The 21,307-nt window shown below is 37.4% G+C and overlaps 1 protein-coding gene across 1 annotated transcript in view; it reads right to left on the bottom strand.

The window, feature by feature from the left end:
* Nucleotides 1–9,996: 9,996 nt before the first annotated feature.
* The window catches only part of LOC109973784 (protein bassoon-like), a 22,635-nt gene continuing 11,324 nt past the window's right edge, over nt 9,997–21,307 (bottom strand). Inside the window, exons 6-9 of the mRNA XM_020623596.1 lie at nt 20,669–20,724; nt 18,634–18,773; nt 17,842–17,927; nt 9,997–12,603 (exon numbers count right to left, since the gene is read on the bottom strand). Of these exons, the coding sequence (XP_020479252.1) occupies nt 20,684–20,724 (41 nt within the window). The 3' untranslated portion in view covers nt 9,997–12,603; nt 17,842–17,927; nt 18,634–18,773; nt 20,669–20,683. The remainder of the gene's footprint in view (nt 12,604–17,841; nt 17,928–18,633; nt 18,774–20,668; nt 20,725–21,307) is intronic.

The raw sequence follows: 21,307 nt of genomic DNA, 5'->3' as shown, positions 1-21,307 counted from the left end.
ATATATGTTGAAATTATATTAACAGATTTTCCCAAAAAAAGACTGCAAGCATTTCTCTCTGTGGAACATTTTGGTTGGTACTACAGGCTCTTTAGCTTCAGATATAAGTATAGATCCACACGTGAATAAATGTGTTATGTTGCTTTTGTTAAAGCAGATGGAAGCCATTGTGTTTTAATGTGACTTAAACAAAATTCTGCATCTTGCATTAGTATCGCTTTATGAACAGGTTACAACTCTTGCCGTAATGCACACATTCAGGACACTACCTGCACACCTGTTTGCGCTGGTGAAAATGGGACATTTCAGCAGCAAATATTGTTTAAGCTTATGTTTAATGTATGAAATATGTCCTAGGTTGCACACATTTAAATAATTGAGATGAATTTCAGTTCTGCATCAGTTAACTAAACAAAAAAAAAAAGTTTCTATCTTCAAACCCTTCGTTTCATGTTCAACTGTAACATTTTCTTCAGTGCAGTTGGAAGCTTTAACGTCTTTCACAGTACGACTCCGTGCAACTTCAGCACTTCAATGCGAGCAGTACATCTGATCTGTCATTGTACAATAGCTTTACATTTCCGAACACACCCACGCATCCTCGGCCTCTGTGCTGCTCAGCTCAAATAACATTGCCTTCCTAGTTCTTAAATTATTCCAGATATTTGAAGGCGATAGCAACTTACTGAACTACTTTGCACTACAACCAGCCTTGTCTCACATCTCTTCATTTCTATGTCATGCTTAGTGCCTGAATTTGTCTACTTTCCTTTTTCCATTTCATTTTTAATTAATGTATATTATTTGTGATGGTGATTTATGATGATTGTTTGCAGCTGTGTCAAAGATTCTGTTCTCTTACTGTGCTTCCTTAGCCAATCTAGACAGCTCTTTTTCACTTTAGCAAGAATTGGAACCATTTTACATGTAGTAGAGCAGAGTCTGTAATCAAGGCTTAAAGTGAACATCACTCACCAGCTTAACACTTTTACATTTGACTGTGGCCATTACATCTGGCAGATTTACTAGCCAGTGCAGTATACTGGGAGATGGGCTGTGTTGAATCTTTTTTTTCCTGTTAAATTCTTTTGACTGCTTAAACAAGTAAAACAGAAATCATTAATAATCTATTACACAAATGCTACTCAATTTTCACTGACACTGAAAGGTGATAAACACTGGTCAAATGCTAGAGTAGCAGATTTACCTAAACAGGAACAACAGTCGGCTGAAAATTTGTTTTTAACTCTAAAGTAACTACAGCTGGTAAAATGGTCCAGGTGGCTAGTAAGCATGTGGAATGGTCATAGTTATCAGTGTTGATTCAGACTCCACCAGTTACTAAACTAATGCTCTGTCATTAAACTAGATCTTGGTTTAATGTTGTTTCTATATATACACAAATGTGTTCTATTGAATTTTACCCTCCTCTTGGACCCTCATGTTGTCAATGTTATGTATGTGTACAGGTGTTGCACATGGGTAATCACAAGCAAAATGGCATATTATTTTGTGCAATTGATTTATTTTTATAGTATTTAAACTGTTTTTGGTGAGAACATTGTACCAGATGTTTTATTTTGAGGCGGGTGTCTGTAAGGGGTCATATCCACACTGTGGGCGGCCTGGTGGATTAGTGAACGGGGGAAATGTCTACTAATAAAAATCTAATTTCAGTTTTTGACCATGTCTCCTTTTTTAAATGAAATAAATATTAAAAACACACTGGCATAGCTGTCTAAGCACTGGTGTCACTAATAACACTGATGACAGCTCAGTTCTACTCAAAGAAATTGTGACAGTGTGCCAGCATGCAAGATACCAGGAGAAAAAAGAAGAAGCCAATTAATAGATTTGAATTACATTTTTTGAAGAGACAGGGTATGGGCCAAAGAAAAATGCATTGGATATTGGTGCTGATCCAGATCACCATTCAGATTATTGACTTTATTTTTTTTATTTTTTTTTAAAGGCTGAAAAATCTGAAGGTTGTCCATCTTGTTTTAAGTGGCCTCTGCAGGAAAAAAAAAATCATGTTGACATGAAAAGTTAACTTGTTCTGCATATTAATTATTAAAAATAAAATTAAATAGAGTGAAAATTAAATGCTATTAAATAGGATGTCTTATCATTAAAAAAATTTAAATTGATGGGTAATAATAAATTCTGATGAAAATTTTATGACCCTGTCAAAATGACGGACAACAAAAGAGTCTTGTGTGATTAGAGGGGTCAATCACGCTCAAGACCATTTAGAAGCTAATATCTCTGCATTGCTGTGCAATGAGTGTCAGTCACAGGAGGCTTTGACAGCACCTCTCCACATTAAGACATGTTTTGGAGAAGATTTCTACAATAAACATATTTGAAAAAGGTTACATACTGTAGCCTTAACAGTAAGGATATGACGATACACTCAGCTCATGAGAAGAGTCGTTACATGATACTGGGCTCACAAGAACAAGACAAGACAATATTTTAACACTATTTTTAAGAAATGTTCAATGACAAAAAATGGTCTTTTTTCCCCAACTGAAAGTCACAAAATGCAAAACAATTCAGGTGCATCTTGGAATGTCACTTCAGTTCTACTTTCTGAGTATGAATTATCATATGCAGTAAAAGACATTATGCAAGCACTGTAAAAGGTTGTGCCACAAACTCGACTGTATGATTTCACGAGTCTCTTCAGAGCTTATAACTGTGCACGAACTATGCATGAGCTTGTAACTTCTAACTGAAGCTGTTTGTGACTTTCTAGCTGAACTCATTTCCACAAATTGAACATAAAAAGTGGCAGAGGCATCTGCTATGCTAATATCACCCTCATAGCCTGTCATGCTGGCTGCCTCTCTGGTTCTGTTATGTACTGATATCGCAAGACAGCTTTTCACATAGACATTAAATACTGGCACGTTTTAATATCACAAGATCTTGTGGCATGAAATCATCACACCCCTATTTAATGCTATATTTTCCTAATAAAAGGCTAATTATCACCACAGAGTCTCTTCATGGTAGATTAATCTGAACTGCAGGAGTGGACGCCTGTAAAATCATGGACAAAGTCAGGAATTCGATCTGTAATAAAATAATCTTTGTACATTTAAAATACAGCAAGCAAAAGTATATTTGTAAGGTACCTATCTAAGCCAAGGTCAAAGTTCAGTGTCAAAAGAAGCAGATTAATCTAGCAATGCCAACAGAGCAGTCTGCCTCTGGTCCAGAGCACTCATAAGGTCATTTAACAAGCTCTTAAGAAAACTGATTCTGTACTGTGACCAGATTTAAAACCAGATTGGTATCTTTCAAAGATGTCATTGTTCAAAAGAAAAGACTGCAACTGCACAAAAATGATCTTTTCCAGGACTTACTGCAATTTGTATATCGGCTTAAAGATCAACAGAACTGAAGCATCTAAATTATGTTTTTTAGAAATAGGTAAAACCATTGCATGTTTAAAATCAGCTGTAACAAGTTGTGATATCAGGGAATGATTAATCAAATGGAGAACAGTAGAGATCAAAGTCTTTGAGCATTGATCACCATATACGATATAGACTTTCTCAGTTTGTTAAAAACTCGGCTTTAAACCAGTGACTCACGCCTGAAGCAACAAAACAATATGACTGGTCTGTAAAAATATCTATTCCTCTTTATTATTTATCTCATTAATGTAAACTTTTCTTGTCCCTGTCAGGATCCTGTAGGAGCATCGCTTTTTCCAGTGATCTGAATGGTCAGTGGCTGAGCTGTTGACAGGTTTTGATCTGATCCTCTAAAGGTAACTTGCTCTAGAGCAAGTTAGCTGTGCAGCATAAGATACCATGGTCATCTAACCTGATTAAAAGTGAGCCAGCTTCATGGTACTGGTAAACCTGAGCTGATCCCAAAGTTAGCTGGATAACCCACTAATCAATGCTTTGTGATGCAGGCTCCTGAAAAAGTGAGAACACTAAATGGAATTCAGTCGTCTTAATTGTATTATTTCCACCTGCAGTGGCATGTGAAATGTGAAGTGACATGACAATACTAACATGCTGATGTTTGGCATGTTATGTTTACCATGCTCACATCTAAGATTTGCTAGTTGGCAGTGTGCTAACATATAAGAAGCTGGGTGAAAAGTTAACATATTGTATCGCTCCGCTGGTTCGGATGAGAGGAGCTGGCCACAATATCACTAAAATAAAATGCAATACATTTCATCTTAAAACTGCAATAACTGAATTTATTTATTTATTTATTTTTTGGCCACTTGGGGGCAGTGAAAACAAACTGAAAACCACACTGGCCTTTAAGTCAACATGGCAAACTTACTAGTATTAAGTTAATTATTTACACATCTGGCAGTCACAGAGTAACATTACCATTCATTTGGTGTTGTGTTTCTGGTCATTTGATACAGTTCAGTCCAATATTAACTCTCTTTTATCTCAGTTTTGGTCTCTGTCAACTATTGTATTATATATATTAGGCTATCACAAGAAATCCCTCAATCGAGCATGCTGTTAAAGGATATGCCTTTTAACATCGCCACGGCACTGCTGACCCAAATATTTTCTAAAAGTGCCAACATGACCTGCATCGGGCAGTCTAAAAAACTTGGAGCCACTTAACATTTTCAACTGCATTTTTATATCCACGCGGGTATATGTATGTTCGCTGAGTGCTTCGATATATTACAATGCTGGAGAGACAACATAGAATAAAACATCAAACTCTTTAAAAGAGCACAAGCAAGACTTTCACTTACCAGTATAAAATATCTCCCACGTGTTCATGCTCATTCTCGTTTTCCTCTTCCTCTTCCGTTTCCGTTTCCGTCTTCTTCTTCTTCTTCTTCTTCTTCTTAAAATTGGCTACACACGGCCGATGCCCACCAATGTTGTCTGCAGCTACGTCCCTGTCGATATTTTGACTTCACCTTTTTATAATGGGGGGAAAATGCATGTAAAATGCTCCCATAACTAGCCACAAATGTGTATTCAACAATTTACAAATATAATCAAGGTTACACATTTGTAGAACACCGATTTGTGTGTGTAGCATAATGACCACAACTGGGTATTCAGTAATCTACAAATAAATTCCTGATTTACAAATGTGTAAAAACGGTTTGTGTGTGCAGTTCTTTAAAACGTGTTTACAGATCGTTAGATACGCGATCGATCGGAATATTTCACGGTAAAATACGTATTTAGTTAAAGTTCATTTGAGGTGACGAGCAATTTTCTCTCTGAAAAAAGTCGTCCAGGTTTTCCACCTGTCATTAAACGCACCATGCATTTTTTGGATCTCAGAGCAAGATAATCTTCTCAAAACCTCGCACGAAATCTTAACGTGATTCATGTGTGTCAGGTGATCTGTGCACTTGGTTTGACTTTACACTCTATCACACAAAACCCTCTCCACTCGGCTGGCACTAAATTATTATTATAGGCACTCTAAGGAGGACGTGCATTGCAACCCTTCCAATAGGTGTCAGGACATTTCACTCAGAAACAAATGTAAGCTTTATGTTGGTGCAACAGAAAAAATCAGGGGATATCAGCAAACAGACGAAATAAGAGCTTACACAAGTTTTGTTTTTATGTATTTGTCTTTTATTTATTTTTCCTGATTGAAATGTATTGTAAGGTCATAATTTGTCATTCATCACATTACATGGCATGATGCACCAGGTCTACTACACCCATTTACAGGAGGAATACACAGAAACATACACAAGGTTTTACAATGGGGAAACAAGAAGTTTAGTTCATTGCACTTACAACAGTGAATGGAACACTTTGTAGTCATCTTTAGACTCTTGACCCTTTTCTGTTTTATTTTCGCCCTCCTTTCATCAGTCAGTTGGGTTACTTTATGATTTTTTTTTACACATTTCCATTGCCCAATTCACTCTCTTGCACCATCTTTCAAAAAATTATCTGTCCACCCCAAAAATTACATGGAAGCCAGAATATTTTTCCCTTTTCTGCTTTTGATGTAATCTCATTTTACAAACACAACATGTATAGAAATTCTACACAGACCAATGTTTTTATTTCATTTTCATTTTTATATCCAAATACAATGATTTTTAAACAGCCTGCACGAGCCAGCCACATACATACACAATGCAGTTTTATTTATTATTCAAATCAACAACTGTTCTTGCTTGTTATGTAGGATTTGTTGTTTTTATACACAATGAGCACAGGTTTGGGCAGGAAAGGCTTGCATACACACCGGCTTGTGTTGCCATGTAGTGTGCAAAAACCTCTCTCATGCCCCTGTGCATGTGTGTGTTTGCCTGTGAGTGTGTGCTGTGGTATATTAGCATATTTGAGATTTACATGTTGTACAGAACATGTCCTTCTCGGCATTTACATGTGGTCGTAAATCGGACTGGTTGGTTCTCGTCTGGTATATACACCAAGAAAAAAATGGCAGCCCGTGAGGTCAAGGTCGAGGGATGGAGGGAGGGGTTAAGATGGGTGGGAGGAGGTGTCCGGGTCATGCACTTGTAATCTTATTTTGATGATTCATTACAGGTGAAAGATGAATAACACTCCCTGATGGTTTTTCAGTGAGTAAAAGATGGACTAGATAGCTTTCTCTTATGGATTTGTTTGTTTCAGCATTCGTGCTCTTTTTACAACCTCTCACCTAAGAAAACATTTACTATATATAATGAGTTCTAACATATTTCTTAGGCTCAGGTCTTGCTATATGTTTACTGTCTGCATGACCAACAGCAGGAGCAGTGGTGACAAGTACTACACTCTACAAACCCAGTATGTTACCTTTTTGGTTTTGAACACACACACACACACACACACACAAACAGACACAGTCCAGGTTTCCCAAAAGTGTTTTAAGCTGCATTTAAGATAGGTTCCTCAAATAAAAGGTGTTTAACCTTTGTCTTTTGTCCTTTTCATGGCTGTACAGTCAGAAAAACGTTTCAGACTTCACAGGTATGACAAATGGAAAACACTTAATTCTGATACCAGATCAGTGCCACAAAGGGTCAAATACTGGATTGTCCGATGGCACAATTATAACCTTATTGCTGAGACTCTTGATGTTGGATTCAAGAAAAGTCAAGCCTTTGAGATTTTGCTTCTTTTAAACAGACATCTGGTGGAAGCAGCCACCTCTTGGCTGTATGTCTGTCTGACCCTTTGTGTCAGGAGTTTTGTTCCAAAATGTAATTTGAAAGAATATTGTACTTGTGTCTATTTCAGCTCCTAATATTAAGAAAATGTCGATTTTTTTTCATTCATAAAAACTAGTTTTTGTGGGGCTTAAAGAAATGATTCCCTTGAAAATTTGCAGATGTCTTTAAGCTTGATCTTTTATTGTTGTCTTAGTTTTGTGCTTGAAACACCTGTGAAAAACCGGGATGTGGTTTGATGATCGTGCCTACTGGTGATTGCTGTGGTCTGAACTGAAGTCTGTTGTGTTCTTGGATATAGACAGACACCATGCAGAGTATAGACGTAGACCACGACTGGCTAGAGGGCAGTAACAGGATGGCTTTCTTCAGTGACCAGTATTGTAGTATAAAAGCCCTTGCTGCTGTGCATATTTAAGTCACCTTTAGTGGCTGTATTCACACCGGAGCAAAAGATTGTGACATTTTTAACACATTTTGACACAGATCTGGTTATTTATGTGTTCCTGGCTTGCCATTGAAACATTACTGAATCTCTCTGGTTAAACAACAGCCATGAGAAGATCACATCTGTGCCGTAAAGTGTTGAAAATTCGATTTATTGCCCCTGCATAAATCCAACCATTATTTTCTATTGTATTTTGAACATCTCCATTGCAATGTGTGCTTTCCTGAGGCAAAAGTGATTGAGGAACAGTTTACTGAACATTTTATTTTTCACAATTTTCCAAAAACATAAGACGTACTACAGAGGAAGCTGATATTAGTTTGGGTAACTTTAAATTCTCTGATATTAGTCTGTTTGTTCTACTTTGACACTTTTGTGGTGAAGTCACTGATCTGGTGGCGGTGTACCAGTGAAATTCGATTAAATTCGATTCAATTTTATTTGTATAGCGCCAAATCAAAACAAAAGGCGTCTCAGGACACTTTACAAAGTAAGGTCTAGACTATACTATTATTATTATTACAGAGGAAAAACCCAACAAATCCCCCTTAAGCAAGCACTTGGCAACAGCGCAGAGGAAAATATTTGATATTTGTTAGGGCCAATGGCACCAGATGTGTAACACAAGATGAATGATCAGATCCAAACAGAACCAAAATAAATAGAGTCTTAATCCTGCATCTGAATTTAACTCCAGAGAGACCAAAGAAAAGAAAAAAAAGGATGTTACATAAACTAGGTTGGAGAAAAATGATGGAAGTAGATTTTTAAAGGATTTTTCTAAAATTTATAACTAATTAGCTGATAACACATAGGCCTTTCTTGCACAAAAAAAATCTGAAAATTACTTTTTAACCATCCACCAATCAGTTTTTTTAAGATAAACATAATGACATATTTCTCAGGCTGAAAAACATAAGCTCAGTAAAAAAAAAAAAAAGGTTTTCATATTCTGATTTTCAACAATCAGATTTTTATGGTTGTGTACAAATCCAATGATAGATAACATCTGTTTAAAGATCATTTCTCACTAAATATATTTAAAGATTTCAAACCCAAATGGCTCTTCTTTCTTAAACCCCCACTACAATAGCTTCCTAGTCCCTCTCTGTATGAGAAAATAAATTCTTACATAGATAAATCATCTGATCAATGTTTCACAAAATATATATTTACTTCTATTACAGTTTCAATGACTTATTAGGCCATGCTTAAATAAAGTGTAGAGACTGCAAAGCAGCTGGGAATCCAACTCTTTTTAAATCTGAATTTTCATGAATAGTGTCTTTATAATTGTCTTGTCACAGCATGCTGCTACCAACTGGTAACTTAAAAAAAGACAAATGGTACATTTGCAGTTAAATGATTTGTTTCTGAGGTACATAAACTTATGTTCCACAGTGTATTTAGGTTATAGATTTTATCTCATAGTGTACCATGGCAGTGCACTGTTTAACACTCAGACACACGGTCACAAACTCACTGTCATACCAGTTAATTTAGGAATGGCTTGAGTAGTGCGCAAAACTGTTATTTTTAGTTAAATATAATCTATAAATTGTATATTATTATATTTAATATGTATATATTTCTTTTAAACTGGCTTTATGTTTCACCAAAACAATCTTACTGCTTCTTTCTCTGCAACAACATTAAATAGTGCGCATTTGGGTAGCTAGTTAGTATAAATGTTGGGGTATGGTCATTGATAAAAGCCTGAAAAACAAAAACAAACAAGAGGAGCTTTTGTTCTTCACCCCTGAGTAGATACCAACCATATTAGGTAATATACTGAAATCTGTTTCTTTTATATATAGTCTATATTCATACACCTATATTTATCTCTCTATAAATCTATGAACAACTTTTCTGTGTACCCAGGTGCAAAACAAAACAAGATGGCTGACAGCAGTTTGAATGCATTCAAGACAACGGGGATCTGGGGCTACTACTTTTGTGGGATTTATACATGCTTATTTTTATATGCTGATAATTTTTAATGGTAATAAAACAAATGTATAACAACTTATTGTTATAATTCTTAGTATAAGTATTGTGAAGAATTTCTGCTTCATGAAATATTTCATTTGTCATTTCAGCTCTGAGACCATGAAGCTACCATTTCCCTGCTGCCATGAACACACCTTTAGCGACAGACCATCTGGCTGCAGAAATTCACAATTTAAAAGGAAAGAGGACTCTGAACATGCCTGTTTAACACAATACAAAACCCCTCTTATTATTTCCTATAGCCTATATTATACACAAACAACTTCACAGAATCTCCTTATTTTGATCTTTGTGGAATGCCAAAACAAAGCAATCTTGACATTAAAATGACAAACTGTGGTTTGTGTAACTTTTTCCACATTTGTGTTTCATTTTCTCAGTTTTTTTCAAATGTGATTCATTGCATAGAACGACTAGAGATGAGAGGTCGCTGCTTTTGCCTACCATATTTGTTGTATTTGAACTCACGTTTGCCTTTTTTTCTTTTCTTTTCCACGTTGGATGATGGTCATTAAATACACACATACAGAACTCCCACACACATACATATAAACATTAGGAACAGAACAATATAGAGGTGACTTTGAGGTTTTCTGCGCCGGGTGGCATGCGAAGGTTCCCAGCGAGCGTTCACACAGACAATATACAGCAGAAGTTGGTTCGTTGGTTTTGCTGAAGGCCTCGCAATGTTTGGCCTGACAGAGTGCGTTTTGAGTATCAAACCGCAGATCCCACAGTGCACTGCAGGAGCAACAGCAGGGAGACCACTGACCTGAGAAGTTTCCATGACAACTGACAGTCTGAGAGAGAGGTTTCTGGGGGCTGGGTTACAGGTTTGGACGCCAACATGATAGAAAAAAAAGTTTAAAAAGGTGAGTGACTTTGTGACACAACCACGTGTGTTATTTTTGGTTCCTCAGTCACATGGATGCTATTTTTCTTCTTTTTTGACACCATCCTCAAGTGTGCTTTCACGTGTGCTGTGCACATTTGAAAAAGTGAAGACACATGCTGATACACACTGATGTGTAAGGAGCTCTTCGCAGTCCCAATGAACGTCCATCTCGGAGGGTCAGAAGAATCACATTAAAACCCAAACCCCCACCGGTGACGATGCCAAGTCCAGTTCTGCGGTAATGTGTGACTGGTCTGCTTTCCAGTGCCTCTCTGCTGCCCTGCAGTGCTTTCAGATCACACTCTGAGCCACTGACTGGATGATTTACAACACTGATGTCTCATTTTTGGTACGAGGGGATGATATTGGTGGTACCAAAGCTATGGTTTATAGGTGAGCTGCTGCTCGCTGACCTATTAGTACAGCTGTTATAAAATATTGGAGTACATTTTGTGGCATGTTTAAAGTCAGGTTTGAGCAGTACATCAGTGGTAAGTTAAGCAGATGGAGGCAACACGTTTCTGTTCCATCAGCTTTTAAAATTACACAAGATTGTGCTCTTTACTTTCTTACCATTTACTCTATTGCTTTTATAATTATTGTGAATAAAAAAGTCAGAAAATTGACATGGGGCTTGATGAAGGTAACAAAACACTATAAAACATAAATAAATAAAAAACAATATCACAATTATTTAAAAAAAAGTTAATTTAAAAAATATAAATTAATCTCACTGTGGCCAGTGTTCCAGCTGATATTACTACGTAAAAAAGGGTGTAGTGAAAATACAGTATGTGTTTACAGGATGTCATAAAAATGCCACTTCAAAATAAAACATTTAAAATGATTAAGGCGATATTGGTAACCCGCAACATAAACACCAGGCAAATCACATAACTCAATTATAAAAAAATTAAAGATAACAACAAATGAACCATCACCTTTAACAACATGCAAAATATCTGAGAGCCAAATGAAGAAACCCTATTGCCACAAGCACTACAGGCAAATGTTGCTTTGTAATGTTAGAAAAACAACCCAAACACATACGGTTTCTTTCCAAATACTAATGGAAAGCTTTCCCTAAAACCAAAAAAGACTCCTCTTATTCCTCTAGTGATGTTCCTGTGTGCTGCTTCAGTAATATCTCTTCTTTATTATTTACGTCGTCTAGTTTAGATGTGTTTCCCATTGTCTTTATGGCCTCTGTTAAGTAATGATGAACAGTGTAAGGTCTTGGATATAAAGTTTCATGCATTCCAAATTCCTATGATTTTTTTCTTAATCCAATATACACTCCTTGAAGACATGAGTTGAGGATCATTGGATGGGATTACAAAAAAAAGAAGACTCAGCAATCACACAGGTGAGGAGGGGGAGAAGCAAAAGGTTTTAACAGTTCCAATCTGGAATGTAGATAGAAACAGCAAACCACGGAAAGAAACACGCCAACACCTGTGTTCTCCATGTCGGCTATATTAATGTAATTGTCTTCATTCAAAGGGACATGTCCATTGCTCCATTATCGTCTCAACAGGAGATGTAACAAGAGGTCTTTAGTACCAGAAAAACCTGCAGTACTTCAATGCATTTTATTCCATTTCCCCCCAATCTTTTTTATATGAGAAGAGATGGAAAAGAGGAGAGAGGCTGATTTGTTTCTGTTATTCCTCATTTGGGCACAGGACTGTGAAACCAAGGAACCTAGCATGCCACTATGCCTGTGGCAAAACTACTATTTCCTATGGGTTGTTAGCAGGAAAAAGCAGCTCTCATATAAATGATGGCAATATCTGCATATGAGAGTAGAATAGCATCACTCGTCACTAGATTGGTTCAACTTGTCTTCAATGACCATGAGCTCCTTCAACTGGCATGGTGAAAGATTAATACTAATTCATGTCTCTGAATTTTGCTGTTATTTTTGGCCACCAGTTGCTCTTTTATAATGGATGGGTGCAGATGTGTTTAACTGCTACAGGTTGCTTCTAGGGGATCTGCAGAAATTTGGTTTGGAGGCTTTGGCTGGGGATGCTCCATGAACAAGGGTAGCTCTTCTGAAGATGGATGTTGGCTGAGAATGATCTGTGAAAAAACACAACGAAACAAAAGAACATAAATTTGTTAAAATAAATAAATACATTTGAGCAGCACGGGTGAGGAAGGCCAGGTCACAATTTCCCTTTTCTACACTACACACAGTGTCCCTCGACTACTAACCTTCTTTTAAACAGGATTCCTCCTCTGATTCTGAGGATTCTGGCATCATGCAATGGCAGGGTCAGGGGACAACTCAGAGCTGCATAATTCCAGCTTCAACAATCAAAATAAATGCAAGTCATGGTAAACAGTAAAACAGAGAAAAGGTTCAACTTAATAACTATAAACGAACAATAATGCTGTCCTGGCCGACTTTACTCTCTGGTGACTGCCTGACAGACTGTCAGTATATACCTACTAAAAGACTAAATAGAACTAAACAAATCCCCATACATAGAATATCTCTATTGTAACAAAGTTTATGTGCACCAACCATTTAAAGCTACTGAGTCTACTGTATACCTATTCAATAGATGTCAACACAAACTATAAATCAGTCCTTTTTTGAATGGCAGGGCACATAAGAAGCCTTTCTATTCACATGGAGGTGACTGCTGTATAGAGCTGTAATGATGTTAAATGAAGCTGGTCACTAGATGGTGGATAACCCTCAGAAATGTACTGCTGAGCTACAGTATATATGAGGGCTTTTATCCAGCTCATGACATGTTTGTCAAGTCAGTATAAGGCAACTGGATTTCTGGTGCCTAAAGTAAAAACTGAACATATTTAAATCAAGTTTTGGTTAAAAGGTTTATATAAACTGTGTTATTTTTATTCACTGTTACATTCACAGCATATTGGTTCGGTGAAGGGCCCTTGCTGAACAAAGCTAATCACCTTGTCAAAATTTAGCATTGCAACCTAACAAAGAACCTTTTCTAAGCAAAATGTTTGGTATCTTTTTTTTAAAAAAATCCTTCCTGTGTTTTCATTTATGTTACAGGAAAATTCTACCCTCAGATCTATCTATGCCCAACTGTAACGAACTATGATAGTGGAAACAAAAATGAGGGTGAAAACAACTTTTCTAGTCAGGAAAATTGTGTGAGAATCCTGTGGCAGCAAAGACAAACTAATCTAAAATGACCATTAAATTAAAAAAGATCCAAGTGGTTCTTTTACAAACTTGTCCTATGATTTTAGTCAGGATTTCCAGCATGAACCAGCAGGAACCAGTTATAACCAGACAGCAGGAGAACAAGGCAAGTGATATTCCCCATCATGTCAGCTTGTGCTGACACAGCACATGTCAACATAATGGAAAGGATGCATATTACTGCCTCAAATAACACAGAAGTGAAGTCACTTTATGATCTGGCACTTCACATTGCTTCACAGCTCTGAGGCAGAGTCCTCTTATTGTAAAAACTAACAGCGTTGCATATTTCTGCAAACTGGGACCTGTACTCTGTCTTTTCAGTCATACTTTTGGTTATAAGTCCCTTCCTACCTCTGTTTAACAGGGCAAATGGAATCAGAGCATATTTCTCTATATATAGACACTGCAGTAAACAGTCCCAATGCAAAACACCCATGTATCTCAAATATGCCATAGCTTCGCCTTGAGTGTTTCTACAAATTACATTTAAATGCAAATATTCTGCACTTTCTCTCTGAGCGAGAAAATGAATGAAGAGTGAGATGCTTGACAGGGTTCAGCATTCAGGATGTAGTGAGATTAACCTTAAATAGCCTAAACTGATCCACCCTATTTTGTAATTTTTAAATTTTTTATATAAATTTTTGCATCAGTACATGCATCAGAAGTAGCTATAAATAATCTTAAAGGGAGAATATGTATGTCAAACAATGTGCTTATTCAGTCTTTTCCAAATAAAACATCAGACTTTGGGAATCTATAGCCACATTTGCTGGTTTCCTGGTAGGTCCACTTTCCAGAATGTATATATGCATCTTCTGGCAACCATTTTCTCCTGGTTCTCTTTCCCACTGCACCTGACTCAGATTAAGTGCTCCAAACATGCGATATATTTATTTGTCACCCAGCTGCAACATAACCCACACACAATGACACACACAAAGTATGCTTGAAAATAAGCACTGACCCATATACATACACAATAGATGACTCACTGAACAGAGAAAGGAGACAGTGAGGCGCGGACAGAGAAACAACACAATGTAGCAAAAAGAACATGGAAACCTGCGTCAACAAGACAGTGCCCTCATATACAAAGTGAAATCAATAAACAGATGTTTTCCCGGTTGGTGTGAAAGAAATGGATTTACATAGAGCCCTGGCCTTGACCTCATCCAACAACCTGGCAATACATTGCTAATAGGAAGATGAAAGTAGATATGGCAGAGGTATTGTTATAATTATAGAAGGAAAAAGACTATGCAAGCAGAAAGAGAAAGTTAATGAAAAGTGAGATGCTTGACAGAAAGAGGAGATGGGAGAAAGGCAGCATGAACGTGCAAAAGAAGAGAAGAAAAAATCAGTGATGTTTGACAGCAGGAGTGGAGTGTGGGAGGCGAGAGAGTTCTCTCTGCAGCAGTCACATGAGGCAGTGCATGGTTGCATAGCACACAAAAACACACAGTCCAGGCATAATACATAATCATTTATGGAGCATATGCAACACTGTATACACTTTGACATACAACAGAAAGGTTAAACCCACTGCACCAAGGCAATAGACTGTACTTCAACAGATTTTCCAAGTACTGCTGCTACTCTTTCTACAGCTCAAACTCTAATAGCACATATCTACAGCCTTTATCAGAGCCATATGGAATGAAATGAGCGGAATTTAATGACTTACATTATATACAAGTAATGTGCACTGGCAAAAACATTTTTTATTAGCTAATACAGGTTTATGTTGACTATGTCTGCAAATTATATTCACTTCTCTACATAATCCACTCTTAATATATAAAGCATGATTACCATTATTATGTTTCTGTTTAAGCAATGAAAGGCACTTGGTTAAGATAAGGGAAAGTTTGCTGTCTTGGTTTGAATTTTTAAATATTTAATCAACTCCACAATCTTTCACTGACCTTAACCACATACTGTTTGTGCTTAAACCACTGACATATAAACAATGGACATGGCGTCACTACTTCCATCCACCGTGCAAACGTGAAGCCAAAATATCATGACTATGATGGCTAACATCTTGCTTTTTTGTAACCAGATTCCGCACAGTAGCAACCAGAAGTGGAGTGGCAGCATTGGACCACCAATCAAAACTGTCAAATTAACCAAAATGCACCCATTTTTATTTAATCAAATAACTTATTAAAAACAAACTTACCAGAAAAATGACCACTTTCAAATATTTAAAGATTCAGTGTGATAATATCTACCAAAAACCACAAAAATTACCTCTGGGAAAAATGTATCAGATTTGAAATTTGAGGGTTTTTTGGCTCATGTCCCCACCCCCTAACATGGAGGAGGCAGGATTTGTGATCCATACTGCAGCCAGCCACCAGGGGGCGATCGAGGCGCAGTGGCATCACTTCTGGGAGCTGTCAGCCTGTCCATCATTTTTACAGTTGATGGCTTAACCCAAAAACATGGCTCGCAGGACATGGACTCTGCTCTCCAGTGACATGGGCCAATTGTAGATGAATGTGGGAGTCAGTGGTGGAAGAAAACCCTCCTGACATGTTAAGCATCTTCAGTGTAACACAGAATATGTTGCATTTTTACTTCTGAAACTGTTTATAAAGAGTTATTAATAGTTTCAAACAATCACACTTCTCTTTCTCCTCTATTTTTAGGTTTTGGATTATATAATTTAAAAAAGAAAAAAGCTTCACTTTAAGTGTTGTTCCTCTCACTAGTTTATATTTAGGTATTGAGGTCTTTAGGTGTTTGTCGCATCTCAGAAATAATCCTGTGGCTTCTGTGATGTTGCTATCACTGAGAATACAGATGAAACCCAAAATATATCTTGAACATTTTTAGATTTTAAAGGGCACCGGTGAGTAATGACATCATGGTCACAACAAAAGAAACCAATCAGGTCCTCTGAAGACATCTCAGTTTGTTTCTCTGCATCTTATGTAGAATGGTGATTATAGACTAGCATTGATGGCAGTTTAGTTTAATTTCTAAGCAGCATTTTGCTTTGGTCTTTTGCTTCATCAGGAGAGAAAATGAGATACCACCCTGATTTTTTAGTTGTATCTTTGATTGTCACTTTTGTCTAATAAGTTAAAATCAGACAGAAGTCCACAAATCACTGCTGTGCTCTTGAAAAAAAGACTGATTTTTGCTGATTAGTTTCTGGCTGAGCTGAGTGCAGGCTCACACAATCCAGATGCCAATGAGTTTCAGAAGCAGCTGCAAGCACAATGAGGCAGCAACAAAACTGGCTTCAGGCAGTGCTGGAGGAGCAGGCAGCACAGACAGCTTGTCTCCACATGACAAAAACAGAGATGGAGAATAAAAGACTTACAAATGTTCTGAATACAAAATAAGTGAATTAAAATTGTGTTCTTGCACTCACAGGAAGATTTGTTTCTTAAGGGTAACACTAATGCTGCTCTGTTTTCTGAAAACATATGATTGCAGTGAGTGTTGTTTAGGTGGCACAGTGGCACAGTGACGCAGTGGTTAGCCTCACAACAAGAAGGTTCTGGGTTCAACCCTGGGCCTTTCTGTGAGGAGTTTGCATGCTCTCCCTGTGCCTGCATGGGTCCAAAGACATGCAGGCACAGGGAGAGCGGTGACTCTAAATTGCCTGTAGGAGTGACTGAGTGCGTGTGGTTGTTTGTCTACATGTCAGCCCTGTGATAGACTGGTGACCAGTCCAGGGTGTACCCCGCCTCTCGCTTAGTGTCAGCTGGGGTTGGCTCCAGCACCCCTGCGACCCTATTCAGGAATAAGCGGTATAGATAATGGATGGCTGAGTGTTGTTTGATCGAAACTACTGTATGATAAAGCTCTTCCTTTTACAATAATGTTATAGTCCTTTCACATTAACTTCTGCATATTTAATTCTTTATTTTACAGCAATACAGCATATTGAGGTTTGAGGTGTCTGCAAGTGCAGTTGCTAATAATAACACGGTCAAAACTGACAGCCATGAGCCTACATGTTAAATAAAATCACCATTATCCTGTTAGATGAACACAATCCACAAAGCAGATTTACAAAACAAAATCTGGATAGTAAAACTTTACATTGTGATTTTCTACAGGTGAAAAACATCGCTTATGAAAAGTTAAAGGTAACTTACTGTCTGGCCTGTCAGAGAGAGTGGCCTGTTCTCTCTGTCAGTAGGCCAGAGACGTGAAGTATTCGGAGGATCCCAGTCTTAGTTGGCTGCAAGATAAAGGAGCAGCATTTTAGACAACACGATTTTCTTAATGTCTGATGGATACATTATTGGAACAGTGTGTCCCAGTGTGCCCTCTGGATAAGCTTTTAATTACAGAGCACTAGAGCATATGGCTATAATAACCATTATTTTGGTAGGCAATTAGCAAAATGCTCTCCTCAACAATGTAACTATAGTTTAGTCTTTGTAAGGTTCTCCTGTGTTCATGTCATGTCAGTTGTAATGGTAATTACTGTAGTAGTTTCAAATTTGTTATTAGCATTTATGTCAAGATCCAAGTCATAATAACAACTGGGAATTTGGAAAATCGATTTTTCTGAAAGCTTTGACACATCTGACTTGAAGGTTAATCATTTACTGTAGAAGTGCCGCCTGAAAACCAAACAAAGATGATGCCTTAGATCAACGACATTTCATTGTTCAAGGTAATTAGACCCAAATTGTATAATGTTTTAACCCTCACACCACCCAATTCCCTGTGAGGTGAATGTGTTATTAAACTACAATTGGTCCTATTCTTATTACAATCAAGCATGCAGATAACTACTGCACCAGCTCATTTTAATGGTCAGGTCAACATCAACATCCTATGAAAACCTGCAGACGGTTGGTGAAGACCTGTAGAAAACCCACAGGTCTTCATCCTGTTGACCATCCACAGCTGCTGAACTGAAACCAGTATATACTCACCTGTATGCTCAGTTCTCTGCTCAGTTCCCCCTCCCCTCTCTTCTTCCTCTCTCTCTTTTAGTAAAACAAAAGCAGGCGGAACTTGACAGGTTTTTCTGGTATGAGGCCTCGTGACTTCATCATTTAACATTTACATAGTCCTGAAAATGTATTGGTAAATTCAGTCAGTTCATATAACTTCTTTTTTCATGTTAAGAAAGACAGAATCTGAAAGATCTAGTATATACATTTACACTACAAGGCAGCAGAACAAAATCATAAGGCATTTATCACCCCTGAATGCACTGAGTCCTGAGTCATCTAAAATAACATAAGCTGTGGTAACTTGATTTTTTACATATGTGAGACTAATGTCTTTCTGTGCCCAGGCCCAGTAATTAAATATTTGAGGTGTATGGCATCAGGTTCACATGGTTGTAAGTGAAATGTCCACCCCAAAATCTACAGGATGGATTGGCATTAAATTTGATATACACAGTCATGTACCCTTCATGAGGAAGCGTAATCACATCAATAATCCCTTCACTTTTCCTCCAGCACCATCATCGCATCAAAATTATTACTTTCCAGTACTATGACTTAATACCTGCAAAACTAATGACATTCCCATCAAATTCAGCCATTCTTTGTGTTGTGTTAATTAGCAAATGTTAGCATGATGCCACACTAAATGTAGATTGTAAAAATGTAAACTGTCATGCCTACTTAGCATCTGAACATTAGCATTGCCACTGTAAGTATATTAAAATGCTGCTGGCATTTAATTCAAAGCATTGTTGTGCCCAGGTACAGCTGCACAAAGCAGATAGTTTTGTTCATTTTTTTAGTATTTCAAAAAGTCACAACTTAAATCTTGAATGTTTTCAGTTTCTTAAGGAAGTCCAGTCGCAATAAAGTGCTACAGGGATGAAGGATGTAGGCCAACCCATAAGATAGCATCGCCCTGGTTTCCTCAACAAAAAGCCAGAATGATTTTTCCATAGGCTTTTGGATTATTACAGACAATAAGTTCTGTGACAAATAACAGATCTCATTTCCAACCAAAACCCATTCAAAAAACATATTGACTCAGGGCGAGGGAACTGAAGTGCAAAAATGCTAACTCAGTTCCAGGTTTTCGGACTAACTGCTATGGCACCCTATAAATCAAATCTGAAGGCAGTCAAGACCACATCAACAGTCTGGAGTCTACTGCACTGGTTGTGTGTACATACAGTGCATTTGGCTGTGATAACCCACTGTTTAAACACACATCCTGTTTGAAGCAGACTGTGTGTCACAGTATCAATATGTTGTCATTTTCAGTGTTGCATTTTCATCTTGCACATAAAAAGCAGCCAGAGAAATGAAAACAGAGACAGAGAAAAAACCCCCACAAACACTCAAGAGACAGACATGCTGCTTTAGGACTACACTGCTGTTCTGAGTAAACCACTTACAGCCGCCCACTTTCTGCTGCCTACAGGACTCAACACACAGCATTGTAGCTATCAGTTAACATCCCAGTGGACTTTGAACTAGCAGCATCGCAGAGATTTATTTTTACCCCTAATGGTTGAGATACACTTGTTCACCAAAGAAAGAAAGAATGTTTCCAGCTCTCTGTACATGAATCATTGACCAAAACCACTGACTGCCTTGTATCTGCTGTAAAGCATAAAATGGTCTCTGCCTTTTTTGCCTTCTTAGATGTACAGTCATGTTTTTGACTATGTTAAAAACTGTAATATAACTGTTATTTATGAGATCAACACGCTCACTCTACATTTCACCTTTGTGGAGATAATAAACAATGAACAGTCTTAAACTCCAGTAAAAACAGGACACTGCGGTAAATTAAAATTAGTCTGTCAAACTGACATTTTGAACATAAATGCAGCTACAAGCTTTGCTATAAAATAAAGCCCCAATAGAAAAATTACATCTCTATTCTGTTCTCAGTGTATAATCGATCTGTCTTGTACAGGTCTGACTTTGCCCATGATTTCTTTGTATATAGAGTAGTAGAGAAAGTAACAAAAAATAAAATACATACCTTAATCTTATCACCTCAGAACAAAGAGGTGAACTTCTTGCCAAATCCAGAGATAGCTAGAGGAAAATGGACAAGAAAAAGAGGTTAATAAATAGTGTGAGGCACTGAGGGATGCCAACACAAAAACATGAAGAAGATAAAATGAATTGTTTACACTGCTTATGACAAGGTTGTTTAGATTTTAAAATGCCAATATACTATAGAACAACATATGTTTCTTTCTTTCTGCCCTCTGAGACCGTCGAGCCACTGGGTCCATGGGCCTGTGCCCTGGATTGATAACCAGCCAATGAGTTGTTAGTTAGGGCGAGTCATGATGTGAGGTAACTAGTTTATACTATTAACACAGCAATGATTAATAGTAGCTGCTACCTTTTCAACATGAGTGCCTTTCATTATTTTTGATTTTGATTTGATTTATTCATTCAAGCATGTAAAACAGTTGATATGTCAACACATGTAATTTCACACATATCCAACAATAATAATCCAATATCAATTTACTTATACCTAGTACATGCTTGAACGGAGTAGGAAGAAGTTAGACTTACAGTGCCTTGCGAAAGTATTCGGCCCCCTTGAACTTTGCGACCTTTTGCCACATTTCAGGCTTCAAACATAAAGATATAAAACTGTAAT

Source organism: Monopterus albus, unplaced genomic scaffold (assembly GCF_001952655.1).
Source record: "Monopterus albus unplaced genomic scaffold, M_albus_1.0 scaffold305.1, whole genome shotgun sequence".
Classification (NCBI taxonomy): Eukaryota; Metazoa; Chordata; class Actinopteri; order Synbranchiformes; family Synbranchidae; genus Monopterus; species Monopterus albus.
This window is presented reverse-complemented; position numbering and strand designations above follow the sequence as displayed.